At 36.6% G+C, this 14171-nt stretch overlaps 1 protein-coding gene across 2 annotated transcripts in view; it reads right to left on the bottom strand.

Moving 5' to 3' along the window:
• GPR180 (G protein-coupled receptor 180) overlaps positions 1–14171 on the bottom strand; it is a 41952-nt gene that overhangs the window by 17126 nt on the left and 10655 nt on the right. For both annotated transcript variants that reach the window (XR_006297513.1, XM_043581611.1), the window contains exons 3-7: positions 13437–13637; positions 6857–7037; positions 6666–6715; positions 3673–3830; positions 702–893 (exon numbers count right to left, since the gene is read on the bottom strand). Coding sequence is in view for 1 of the 2 variants with exons in the window: in XM_043581611.1 (XP_043437546.1) it covers positions 702–893; positions 3673–3830; positions 6666–6715; positions 6857–7037; positions 13437–13637 (782 nt within the window). In the remaining variant the exon portion in view is untranslated. The remainder of the gene's footprint in view (positions 1–701; positions 894–3672; positions 3831–6665; positions 6716–6856; positions 7038–13436; positions 13638–14171) is intronic.

The raw sequence follows: 14171 nt of genomic DNA, 5'->3' as shown, positions 1-14171 counted from the left end.
AAACGGCTTATCCGAATACCGTTCTGGGTTGCCAAGAGGAAGGTGTACGGATTCTGTCAATCTGACCGAAAAACAGAACTCTCTAGGAGGTAGACTCCTACAGCGTTGCTGCCCCAACTTCTCTCATCTTTTCCTTTGTTAAACGGGTAGAGAAAAAAAAATCAAATTTGCTTTTAGATCCCACGAGGGTAAGGGACACAGAAGAAGTAATAAAGTAAACATGACCTCCTTGGGAGGCAGTGAAATGGCTGAAACATACTATGTCCCCAGGCTCCTGCTTCATCTGCTTTTGCTGAGAGCTCCTTACGGCTTGTTAGAAAAGACTGCATAACTCTGCATGTGAACAGTTCATAGTTAATAACTGTTTTTTGAGAAATGTAAGCTGTATTCTAATGTAATTTTTTAAAAACTCTGATACGGAAAAAGAGTGTAGAATTCCTATTGACAAAGAAATTATGACATAGGCAAACTGACCTAAGATTACATGGAAACTACTATCGCAAGGGTTCTGTAAAATGGGATAATACCTACATCTCACAGGTTGTGAAGATTAGATGAGGTGGGGCACATAAAGGGCGTATCTCAGTGCTTTGGCACAGAATACAAGCTTAACCAATATTAACATGGGGTTGCTTAACTTCCCCCAAAAAGTAGAACAAAGCTGATAATCACAAGAAGCCATTTTCTACCCAAACCCATACCTTGGCAAATGTGATGTAAAACTCCCTTTTCAGCGTGCTTCTCTCCACTGTGATGATCTGGTAGAGTCCACAGCCTAATGACAATGCTAGGCAAATTCTTAAAATGATTAGCAAGATCCCTGCTAAGTTGTGATGTGAATGGTAGCTGTGAGGACTGGTATCTTCAAACTGTTCCCAAAGTAGCAAAATACTCTGCAAAATACAATATTACATTTAGAGAGAGAAAAAAAATCATGTCTACTTATAAGTATAGTACTTGCTTTTTAAACACCTCCTTAAAGCATATATAAATATTCCTAAGAGGTTCTAAGACTTATCACACCATAAAGGTTGTTAATAAAACACAGACACCCAGCACAGACTTTACCCCCCTGATACCCTACCCTACAGCAGAGAAAAGGGATGTTTATTGAATGAGACCAACATACAGAAAATAAAAAATGTGAATGTTACCCCGATACAAGATATCTTTAAGGATGAAAATAAGTTGAAAAGGTTAAGAGTAGAAATCTGAACTTTCTTCTAAATCTTTCTTCCTTCCACACTATATGAAGAATCAAACTGCCCTGTATTCAAGCACCATTGTATCAGGGTGACTTTAAAACATGTCAGTATCTTCTGTAATCCAGAAGTGAATGAGTCGGAGCTGTTGATTTCAGATGTAACCTCTCAGGGTAAAGGAGGGTACATTTTTTATATTCACTAGAAGCAGCCAGGCTATTCTCAGATGACCAGCATCGTTACTTATCCATTTGTTTGTTGACTTTTTTCCTCCTGTATGGTTACTGTTACAGTAAAAAAAAAAAAGCTCACCAAGTTCCTCATTAGCTGTTCTGTGTTTTGCTCTTTTGTAGAAATCACTTTCCCTCCATCTTTTCTAAACACTGATCACAAGCTATTATAATATTTTTGCCATCACACATGTCAGGGGTCCCCCGTGTTTCTTTGATTTGCCAGCTCGGCCCTTAGAGTGGTCTTCAGTGGCTTCCAAAGAATTTAGATCAAAATTCAGTTATTAAATCCAATTCTTAGACTTTATGGGGTTTGTCAGAAACCCCTTCCTCTTCTCATTCTGAAATCTTCCTGCTTCCACACTTGACAGCTGAATTTCTCTGTCATCCCCCACACCTACATTTCCTTCTTAGGGTGAAGATGTGCTCTCCATGACTGAAGTGTTATTTCTTCACTCCACCAAATTACTATACCCATATGATTCCCTAACCTGCATTTCTAAACTTAACTTGTGCAAAAAGAAGTCCTATTGTAAACTACTATCTCCTGGTATCTATGTGAGGTGATGGATATGTTAACTAGCCTGATTTTGGTGATCATTTCAAAATGCATACATATATCAAAACATCAAGTTGTATGTCTTAAAAACGTACAATTTTTATTTGTTAATTAACCCCAAAGAAAACCAACAAAAAAGAACTATTATTTCCCATGATTCGCATTTTTACATCCTCAAACCCCACAGTTTCAGATATGTATACTAGTATGTGACTTGTGGAATATACATGTGTATTTGTACTTATGTATTCTCATTCACCTTCCTTGTCTGGCTGGTTGAGGACCAGGGTCATGTGTCATGTATTTGTCATAAACGCTGACATAAACTCTAGAGAAGTGTCATAATCTCAGTTCTCAATTCCTATTTGTCTATGATAATGGATTAACATTATAAGGAAATCATGAAAATTCAGTTTTTAAAAAAGCTATTTATTGAGAAATGAGAATTTAGCCTGATATGAACACTAGTCTCCATAAGCCCTAGATCAAAAACATTAACTTAGTAGAATCTTGCCCTTATACTTATCATTTCTAATTCAGTTGTTATTAGCCTTTCCTTCTAATGCCTGAGAAAGGCATTATTTCCTTTATAAATATTACCACCTGTCATATGGTCTCTTTCTAAATCAATCATGAAATTCAATACACGTATTTCACTCGACACCTATACTAAATAAATACTATGAGTATAAAGATGAATAAAGCACAGGTCTTATCCTTCATTAATGAAATTTTCAATTTATTTAATGCATTAAAACTTAGACTATAATGTCCTCTGCAGAGCCCAGGTGTAAATTTCATTTTCATCTATAGCTAATGGTGGTCACGAACTCAGTATAAATTTTTGTTTATACCTTTCTTTGTAATTTTTATAAACTCCATTGCATATAAGCATATTGAGATCTGAGAATAAGAGAAAACAAACAGGGGCGCCTGGGTGGCGCAGTCGGTTAAGCGTCCGACTTCGGCCAGGTCACGATCTCGCGGTCCGTGAGTTCGAGCCCCGCGTCGGGCTCTGGGCTGATGGCTCAGAGCCTGGAGCCTGTTTCAGATTCTGTGTCTCCCTCTCTCTCTGCCCCTCCCCCGTTCATGCTCTGTCTCTCTCTGTCCCAAAAATAAATAAACGTTGAAAAAAAAAATTTAAAAAAAAAAAATAAATAAATAAAAAAAATAAAAAAAAAAAAGAGAAAACAAACAAAAAAAGGGCTAAGAGGACTATATTTGTTTTTGCATTTGTTCTCAAAAACTAGATCCCATTCTTGCTCATTCTGTAAATTGCTTTTTCATTAATCTCAGATATTCACTTGAATTGTTTCATGTATAAAGTAGCAGAACTGGACCTAAAGATCCATGCCTATGGATGAATCTCAGATTCATTGATTCACTCATTTAAAATGTTGAATACTTACTATGTGTGTTAGAAAATATAAAAGAAAGCTATTAAGTAGGAAATGAGAATCTAACCTAATAGTAAGCATTCTGCACTTGAATAAGCTGAGAGAAATCTCAAATTCAGATAAATTACAATTACATTCTGCAATCTATACTAGCACTCAGAAGATGAAAAGACTTTAAAGTGACAAATTGCTCATGGGTCCCAAGTTTTACCTTTGAAATGAGACATATTCACGTTTGCATTTCTGCATATTGCAAAGGACAAACACTGAGGATTAATCCTCACCTGCGTTATGACAATGAATACAGCAATGCCAGTGGATGCAGGAGTAGAATCCCACTGGAGAGGTCTGCTTTGAGACTTCTTCATCCTCACTATTGTCCAACCCATACACAGACTCAGAAGCAGGTATAGCATTTGAATTTGGGAAGCAATGTCAAAAACTAAGTGGGAAATGAAAACCAAAGTCAACCAAGTTTTCATAACACGAAGGATCTGGTCTTTTTTGTATTGAGAATATAAAGCAATTATTTTTTAAACACAAAAAGATAGGCATTTTCAAAGAGAAGTTGATAAAATTCAATAATTAGAGATATCCACGTCGAACTCTAACAATTAAAATTTTGCCTTTAAGTTCTTATTAATATTCTTTCTCTCTCTTTCTCTATACATCTCTATTAAGACTAACTTTGGGATGAGCACTGGGTGTTGTATGGAAACCAATTTGACAATAAATTTCTTTTTTTTTTAAATAAATTTCATATTAAAAAAAAGACTAACTTTAAATCTTTGTGTTTCCCATTTTTCTTAATTTTTCTAACTACATAATACTGTTCTCTGTAACTTACTGCTTATTAAAATAAACACATTTTAAATGTAATTTCTGCAATGTGGGGCATACTAGTGTCTTCAGTTCCAGGTTGTTAATTTTTTTTTTTTTTTTTGATGGCTGAACTACATAGTGTGAACTTATTTCCTCAAACTGTTAGCAAGAAATAGCCATGACAACAAAATGCACGGCTGCTGTAGCATTCGGTGATGCTGAGTCCGGGAGACAAACGAAACGAAATGATCCGTGCCCTGGTGTGATGTGCCACCAGGCGGCCACCACGTACACTGCAGGGAAAGGCTGCTACTTTAAACAAGTAGCAAGGAGACCACCCACATCCGGTTCCAGCTTCAAGAAAACAACAATCTCCAAATACTCCAAGTTCCATGCAATTTTACTTTGGAAGCTGGTATTTATTGATTTAAAAAAAAAAAGATGGTCACTTTCTCACCATAGTATATTTTGATACCGACTTTGGCACAAACGTGACCAGAACTGAACAAAGTGAAACTTTCTTCAAATTGCCATCCATACCTTGGATGTTTACAGCTTTTATTTCTTTCATATAAAGATTTTCTTGTAGAAATGGATAAAACTAGCTGTGGTATAACATATTAGCAACTTATAAGCTGAAAACCTATTCACGATACACCTCTTCAGATATATAATGACCACTGTTCTGCCCTCTAAATTAAAACTGAAGACTCTACATTTATGCTCATATACTTGTAATAGTGAGTTCTGATAATGAACTATCATGACATTTGAATGGTACAAAATGCCATGACCTTTCAGATCAAGCAGTTTTCTTTCACCACAGATTTCAAGTGACAGTGATGCCAAATACTTTTATTAAACATCTCACAAATACATATTCAGTTACTTAAAGAAGCCAGCCAAAGAAATATTCCTGCATAAATTAATAATTAGCAAAAACAAATACCTGGGGGGGGGGAACCCTGATGTTCTGGCTCATTTCTCTGTATACTAAGTAATACACATATTGATAGAATACCATAACTGTAAGCATAGGTAGAACACTGCTTATCTGTTTCTGAAAAATAACTATAAATAAAAAAAGCAGATCACACAAAAATCCCATTCTGTGTGATTTTATTAAAAATCTTGAGATTTAATCATTAAACCAAATTTGTTGTCAGAACACCAAAATTTAGCAACGCTGATTTACTGTAAATAAAAACACACACACACAAAAACCTTTTGCTTTTAAACCTACAGTGAAGATGCCAGACAGCCAAAAAAAACAAAAAAAAAAAAAAAACAAAACTGTTTTGTATATAGCAGACACTCACAAAAATCCAAAAGTCTTTGATTTTGGTAATAGCTTGCCCGTGATGGGCTTTTGTGTGTTTTACCTCTCTAAAATGCATAAGCTAAATTATTTCTAAGGTTCTGTTCAGATTTAAAATTCTAAGGTTCTGTTAAACATCCTAAGTCGCCTAAGAGACAAGAGCAAGAGAAACCAGAGTTCTCAATAACGTTCAAATAGAAGCAACTCTTTTTCGTGGCCAGGAGGTGACCAGCACACATTCTCTTCACTAGGAAAACAGGTTCTAGAAGGTTTAGAATCTTAAGACAGGCAGCAAGATGAGGATAAACGGGTCTTCAGATGATTACAGGGATTACCATAAGCTACCCTATTAAAGAGAGAGGAGACCAGAACTATGGAAATATTTAAAAAAGTAAATCCTAGAATGGTTTCATATTCAGAATCTGCTTTTTTAGAGCAAATCTTGACTATTTTTCCCATCATGCTTAATTGAAAAATTACTTCATGAAAGTTCCTCATACAAATAAAAGAACGAGATGTGAGGTCAGTTCACTTATAGGTGTACTCTATGGCTCTGGGTCAGAAATAGAAAAAGAGTCAAAAAAGGGTTGAAAATAGGACTACAAATGTCAGCTCTGGGATCAGAAAACTTGGGTCTGACTTTTGTCTTTACTGCTCAAAAGCTGCTGACATTTGGAAATGTACTTCCTGTCAATGAGCCCAGATTCTTTATGTGCAAAATAAGGCTAATCGTATCTGCTTCAGTGAGTTTTTACTTAAAGTGAGAGAATGTATATAAATATGCTCCCAAAACAATGAAGAACGACGCACATGACTGATAATTAAAAAGAAGTTAAACAGGACACATGGGAACAGGACACATGGGAACACAAGGCTAATTGTATCTACTTCAGTGAGTTTTTACTTAAAGTGAGAGAATGTATATAAATATGCTCCAAAAACAATGAAGAACGACGCACATGACTGATAATTAAAAAGAAGTTAAACAGGACACATGTTTTCAGTTGAGCTGAATTCTAACCAACCTTGGATAGAAAAATTGTATTATGACAAAAAACAATGTACAAAAAGGGAAAACAAACAATAAACAGATAGCAAGTTTATGTTTTAAAAAATGAATCTCAGAAAGATACTCACATTCTGCCAAACTTCCCATAAAAGGTATCCCTAGTCCATCTTTGGAGTAACTGAGGAATTGAAGAGAAGAGTATTAGTATAAATTACAAATGTGAAAAGATTATTCGTAATCAAAGCAGGCATAATTTTGGTGAACTAATTAGGATTAATTAGACATAATGATGAACACAGTTTTAGTGGTTTGGAGTTACCTGGAAAAATGAATGTAATTAGCTAAAGCCGAAGCAGCTTGTAACAGCAATGCAGTTGTCAGGACCTTTAAAATCATGTGCATGGGTCCTCCTTTCTTAATAGCCTGCCACAATGACTGAGCATAAATGCAGGCAATCACAAAGTACACAAGGACTAGGAGGAAGAAGAACTCATGTAGCCCTGTGGAGAGAAGAAAGGAGCTTGCTTCAGTCAAACAAAGCCACTTACAGTGCAGGGTTGCTTTCAAATCTTCCTGCCAATATATTTCTAAAACTTGTTTTTTCACTGGAGTCATAGCATTCACTTTTGTAAGGAAAAAAAAAGGGAAATTATTGAAACTTAAAACAATTTTTTTACTGTGGGATAAATATTTAAACATAAGAAGGCAGATTAAACTAAAAGCAGGTAAAGTCAATATATAAAAAAGCATAGAGGCCGGGGGATAAGCCCGAAGACTAACTGTAAGATCACAGTTTTGTTAGGAAACAGTAAAAACAAGGATTTCAGCATTGTGAGACATACTTTTTACCCCCAAAGTGGATTACTTCCATATGAAAGTTAGGAACAGATTCAGTCAACAACACTTTAATATACCCTGACAATGGCTCTCAAAGTGTGATCCCTGGGCCAGCAGCAGCAGTAGGGAACTTGTTAGAAATGCACATGCTTGGGCCTCATCCCAGATCTGCCGTATCAGAAATTGTGGGAGAGGGGACCAGCAAGCTGTGTTTTAATAAGCCTATGAGGTGATTCTGATGCAGAAACACAACTCTGAAATGTACCATTACCTTACATTTTCAGTTGGAGAGAGTTTCAAAATACCTGTTATGACCAGAGTCCCCTTCTGAAGTCAACTGTCTTCAGCTCTTGTCAAAAAGGAAATCCTATGGAGACCATAAGCCTCCAGTCTACAGTTGACTTAAAACTGTTTAACACCTGACCAGATGGCCAGCAATCCAAAGACGAGCCACTGGCCACCAGTCTAATTTGGTTCTCCAAGGTAAGTTAGGCTAATCATATTCTCTCAGGAAATCAAACCACAAAACATGGAAAGAATCAGGCAATAGAAACTGGAGTTGAAAGGAGCTGATGTTGGGACAGACCAAAGAAGTCGAATGAGGTCACAGTGAAAGAAATATTTTGAGTAAGCAGAAATTTCCAAAGAGCAAAGGGAGCTGCTTGGTAACAAGAACCAAGTAAGTGAACAGACTTTATATTAAAAACGGTGCCAGTCATTAAGCAGGCTCTAGTTCCTACTAGCAGCTTGCCAGTACAGTCTTCGTGCAGCCACAAGAGAAATACCCCTTTTTCTGCAGTACCTGGAATCTTTGAGCTGTGTTATTTTTCAGAAAATTTGGAAAAAATTTATCATAAACCAGAGGGCTAGCTAGTCTATAATACTACGATTTTATATTATATTGTATCTAAACAACACTGGTGCTTAGTGATGGTGGCTGTGAGCAGAGCTGCCTCTCCTGAGCCTGGGGACGAACAGTCTAAACCCCAATCACCTCTATCGATCATGAACACTGACTCTGCTTTAGCTTCCCCTTTGAGGTAAACTCCAATCAACAGGCAGAGAAAGGAGTATTCTTTTTGAAAAAGCAATCCAGAAGATGCAAATAGTAGGAAAAACAGTCAATACACAGTTCGATCTCAATCATGTTTTTGGCATGGTCAGGAGGAAAAAAAAAAAAAAGGTAAGTATTTCAGCCACTGGGTGTCTCTCCTGCTCTACATATATAAACGTCGCTAGTTCATTTCTCTCCTCCAGGTGAAAAAGCATGTTTAGACTTCAGGAAGAGAAGATCAAATAACTGAAGAGGCATAATTTCTTTTTAAACTCCTTACATAGAAAAGTATTCCAGCTTTAGAAATAATGGAACAATAAGCCCAGAATTGTTATAGTAATGGAACAAGACAGAAAATACGCTAAACATATTATCACTGGGTCAGTAAAATTCTTTATGCTAGTCTACCTTTCGAATCTTCGTTATTTTTCCTCCTTAGTATGAAGACTTAATTATGGCATTCTTTCATTCTATTTATTTATAATGCTTTACAGAATATCCATTACAAGATAAAGTTTCAGACTCCATTAGGTTACAAATCTACCATGAAAAGAAAATCCTCAGACTATGTACTGAGTAAACAGAATAATAATATCGGAGGAGGATACTTTTGAAAGCATGTCAGCAGCAAAAAAATGTTTTAGGATTATTCAAGATCAAGTGTACCTTCCAGAAAAGCTAACATTGTAACTAGTAAATTATTTCATTCAGATAATATATTAAATAACTTGAACTAGCTCAGGACACCTGTGCCCTGTACTTTGTTCATTCAGTTTTGCATAAATTATTCTTACCTTGACCCTGTCCACAGACAGTCTAAAGATAAAATGCTGACTCTGCACTCACTGTTCTTTTAAATAAAGTTGCTCTCAAAAAAAAAAGTGGTTTTTTTTCTCTTCAGTGATCAATTTTTATTTTGCCACCATCCATCACAAGAAAGCAGTCTGTATCTGTTCACCGTGAGATTAGATTCTAATCCTAAAACAGGCACTAACTCTCACCTAGATACGGAAGAAGAAAAGTGCCATCAAATGAGTATGCAGCAGGCGGCAAACACATGTTATGAGAAAACGTGTGGGTTTTAAGGCAAGCTGCACAGCAAGAAGCGCTGGCCAAATTCAGCAGGAAGAAAACTTACAGCACAGCTTCGAAAAACCCAGCTCCAGCTGAAGGACAGGAGATGAGAGGAAAGAGGGTAAGACAAGGGGAGAGTCACCGGCCATGGCCACGGCACTGGCCCACTCCCGCCTGCCCGCTCCGCTTGCAGCCTCAGAGCCCCGGTGTCCACACCACCCTGAAGTGTTTCAAGATGGATCTGGATCAGTCTCAACTGATCACAGAAATTCCAACACTCCTGCCAGTAAGAGGGAAGCCTAACCCTTTACTCTGACACGTCGGTCTACCCTCTTTGACACCTTCACTTACATTTCTCTTAGGATGCTGTAGAGCAAAGGCATGTGACCCCGTTCTGCCCAGTGAAGTGCGACGAGGGAGCCTCTGAGGAAGGTGTCCTTGCTCTCAAAAGAGATACTGAATTTTGCCGTTATCTAGATGCGATGCCCACACAGTGAACCGCAGTTAACTCTGAACACGAGGGAGCTAGCCTACGGACAACGCGGACAGTCAGAAGACAGGAGGACACAGACATGCTGACTAAACCACCATGAGGAAGCCTCACAAATTCTTGTTATGTAAGATAATTAATTTCTGCCTGATAATTCATTCATTGTCTGTACCACCTGCATTCGAGTTTTCTGTTACTTTCAACCAAAAGCATGCCAACATGTTACCAGAGCTAGTATCTGGAATCTTGAAAAAACAGTGAGATGGCAGACGTAACAGAGAATAATATTATAATATTATTGCGATGAAAACCAGTCTACTTCAGATGATAATGCTTTAACTCTCAGGAGTCTACTTCTGTTCGTCTCTAACAACAACACAGATACAGTGCTGATTTTTTAACAAAAATTCTAATTTTTTTAAGAAGCAGTTCTACTTTATTCTACCTTAAAGCATAATATTCCTATGTAGTGTTTTGTCAAGTGGCATCATACTTGCCTTAATGGTTTTTTTTTTTTTAACCTAGACCAATCTGTGAAATAGGAGCTTAACCGAAGTTTGATAGACACAAAACACGTAATTGGTTTGAAAGGAAACAAATGATAAAATCTAACCAGAATAATGCGTAGCATTGATTGCAGCTATCCGCACCAGGTTATGTAATTCAAACCCCTCAGACATATAGCTTAGTAGTCAATTCTCAGTAAAAACCATAGCAAATCAATTTTCCCTACTTAGGAAAGAAAGACAAATGAGAAGAAGTTTCTAAGACGAACTAACTGGGGATTACTCCCTGGAAATAAATTCCATACCTTGAGGCTTCCTATACTATAGGAAGAATCCCTCTCAAGACTGTACTGTAAAACCAATACAATACCAAAACAATGTGGAATATGGACTTTTAGGTCACTGGTTCTGTACATTAGAGTCAACTTGAAGCTCTGACAAACTATAGTTGCCTGGCTTCCACTCCAAAAGCCAATCTATTGGAGTCTCAGAGGGTGGACATTTATATATTTTCTAAAGCTCTCCAGATGCACAGTGATGGGTTGAGAACCACTGATTTAGACTTCGATGTAAACCATCACATCTCATGGCAATGTGGAATTAATCATATTTTAAGGCTCCTAGGCATTTTAATCAATAAAATGATGTGATCCCTAGGAATGAAGCCAGCTATATAACAAATCTGAATACTTCTGAGTATTTCTGGCACTTGTTAATAATCAATCCCCACAGATTAGCCTTGCACAGAATCCCATGCTTAATGAAAATACATACTATAGTGACATTTTGCCCGTTGTTTAAATGTAACTTTCTCCATTCTAGTATAAGACAGATTTTAGACATAAGTATAAGCATCAAATCAAAATCAGTCATAGGAGAAGGTAGGTCAGAAGGAGTCAGGACTAAGAGCTGAATCGGAATAGTTTGTATGAACACTAAAGACAAAGCTAGCCATAATTCAGGATGCTGGGAAAAACAATGGAAGATGTAGGCAGGGTTCAGGGTGAGCCAGGGCAAGTATGACTGATGTTCAGTGGCACAGGCCACAAACGTGATCATTCTATGGCCTCTAGTCAATGTTCAGAAGTCTAATTAGGAATGAGAAAGAGACCAAAAATGGGAGTCTGGGTAAGGAAGCCAAAAAAAAAAAAAAAGCATATCAGGATGTAGCAGAGTCTCATGGATCCACACAATAAATAAAACCACCTCTTGAATTGAAGCCATATTGCTGGAAGGGCAGGAGGGGAAAGGGCTATTAGATTTGAACTCCGCTTCAGGCTGTAGGGTTTGCACATCCAGGGACCACAGCAGAGCATTACTTCCCTCTGAGCCTTTACCAGTCCTAAAAATTAGTGTCATAGGAAATAGTGAAGACTTACGGTTAAAAGGGACCATACAAGCAATTTAATCCAACTGTCCATCCAATGCTATCAGTAGACCTGGATTTCATCAATGCGTTTCCCAATACAGAAAATGTTATAAAGATAAAAGAAACAGTAGGACTAAATTAACTTCCAATAATGATCCATACTGCTCCAAAGAACTATTAAGTAAAATTTAACTTTTAAGTTCATCTTCATTCAAAAACAACTTGAGTGGCTTACCCTTATGTCATTTCCTTCACAGAAAGAACTTTTTAACTATTTAAAAATGTTTGGCACTCTGTCACTATGTAAACATTGTTTTTAGACTAAAAGATAGTTTAAAAAATTCATCTTACCACATGTTAAGTTACTGGTGACCTACTGCCCGTAACACATGCTCCTCGAGTTACATTTCTAGCTGTGACAATTTACACTTTGAACTAAACAACCGGTTTAATCTAATGTAGCCTCAATTCCTGTTCTTCCTATACCCACTCACCATGATGGTCAATGAGATTTAATGGGACTGAAATTTTTCGATAAGCAGACTGATTCTTCCAAATGGGTAATGAACTCAGTAAGAAGTAAACTCCTAATCCTTTTCTTTGATAGACAGTCTACAGATCTTAGTTTTCATTCTGACACGCTGATTTACAAGTCTGCTAGAATACTTTATAGCATGTCTATCATTAATCGCAAGAAGTCATTCATTTCTATTTGGGCTAGGAATCTTACTTCCATAGAGCAATACACAACCAAAAATTTAAAAAAAAATTTTTTTTAACCTTTTAAATTTCTTTTTGAGAGACAGAGCATGAATGGGGAAGAAGCAGAGAGAGGGAGACACAGAATCCGAAGCAGGCTCCAGGCTCTGAGCTGTCAGCACAGAGCCCGACGCAGGGCTCAAACCCACAAACCGTGAGATCATGACCTAAGCCGAAGTGGGACACTTAACTGACTGAGTTAAGTGGGTGACTGAGCCACCCAGGCACCCCACGACCTAAAATTTTGATGGCATATTTTATGGGAGTAATTCTGATTTTGGAAAACATTATAAACTTTGATCACTCTTAAAATGGTTGCAAGCTCCTATGAAGATAATCCCTAATCTGTTTAAACAAGTTGGGAAAAATAGGTCAGTTTCTATCTCACTTAAAAATTGGTTTTCCAATTTAGATTGCTCAATTTATTAACATTTTTCTGTTTATAAAAATAATGCTACGTTATCATAAAAACAAAAAAAGGTTTAGAATGTATAGAGAAGACTAAAAATCATCCATAATACTACCACCCAAAATATACAAACATTCTGTTAATATTTCTGTACTTCTCTCTGCTTAATTCTGTGCATTTTGTAACATACTTGAAATCGTAAAATATAAAATTTAGCGTTCTGCTTCTTTAACTTAATAGTATAGCTATTAAAATGCTATTAAAGGATTCATTTACCATCTGCCAACTACTACACACTTAAGTTGCTTTTAAGTTTTAATATTCTAAAAACACAACATGAAGATATTTGTGCATCAATCTTTTTCTATACTTAGAACATACATTTGAGTATATATTCTTACCAGATTCTCCAGCACTAAAATGATCAAATGGATTCCCTTCGGCATCTGGGTTTAGTAACATCATTTCAAATGGGATATCTTCTGCCACAGAATTCTCATTGTCATCTTTGCACGTATACTTGTCTGCATAAAACACGTGCCACGTTTGTGGATATGGAATCTGGGACACAGTCAGATTATGTTCAGTCTGATTCATGGCCACTTTAAAGAGAAAGAAAATAGCACTTTCAAAGCAAAGTTCGCAAATGTATTCGCTGTTTTAGTCATATAATCAATTCGCAGTTTTGTTTAGTTCTTATTACCTTGAAAATCAAACCCCTGGTGTAGTTTTGGAATAAGGTCTGTAAATCCTAAGGTAGATAAAAATAGTGTTATCTTAACCAAAGGAGTCATTATAAAAGTCCTGTGAAGCATCACAAATGAGTAGAATGGTTTCAATGAAATTCTGAATTTGAATTTTAAGTATGTCAAGATTTTCATGTGGATTAGCAACACTAAAAATATTTTCTTTTTTATTGTGGTAAAACATGCTTAACACATGACTGTTTTAACCATTTTGAAGTGTACAGTTCTGTGGCATTAAGTACATTCATAAAGCTGTGTAACCGCCGCAGAGACATTTTTGAAAATTATATTTGCGTTAAATTTAAAATGGAACATTCAACTCAGGGAATCACTGTATCTAAAAACTATGACTGACATATACCTTCAAATGATTTTCCAAAATCTTTTTCT

This window comes from Prionailurus bengalensis, chromosome A1, assembly GCF_016509475.1.
Source record: "Prionailurus bengalensis isolate Pbe53 chromosome A1, Fcat_Pben_1.1_paternal_pri, whole genome shotgun sequence".
Classification (NCBI taxonomy): Eukaryota; Metazoa; Chordata; class Mammalia; order Carnivora; family Felidae; genus Prionailurus; species Prionailurus bengalensis.
The sequence above is the reverse complement of the archived record's forward strand: the minus strand, read 5'-3'. Positions and strand labels throughout refer to the sequence as shown.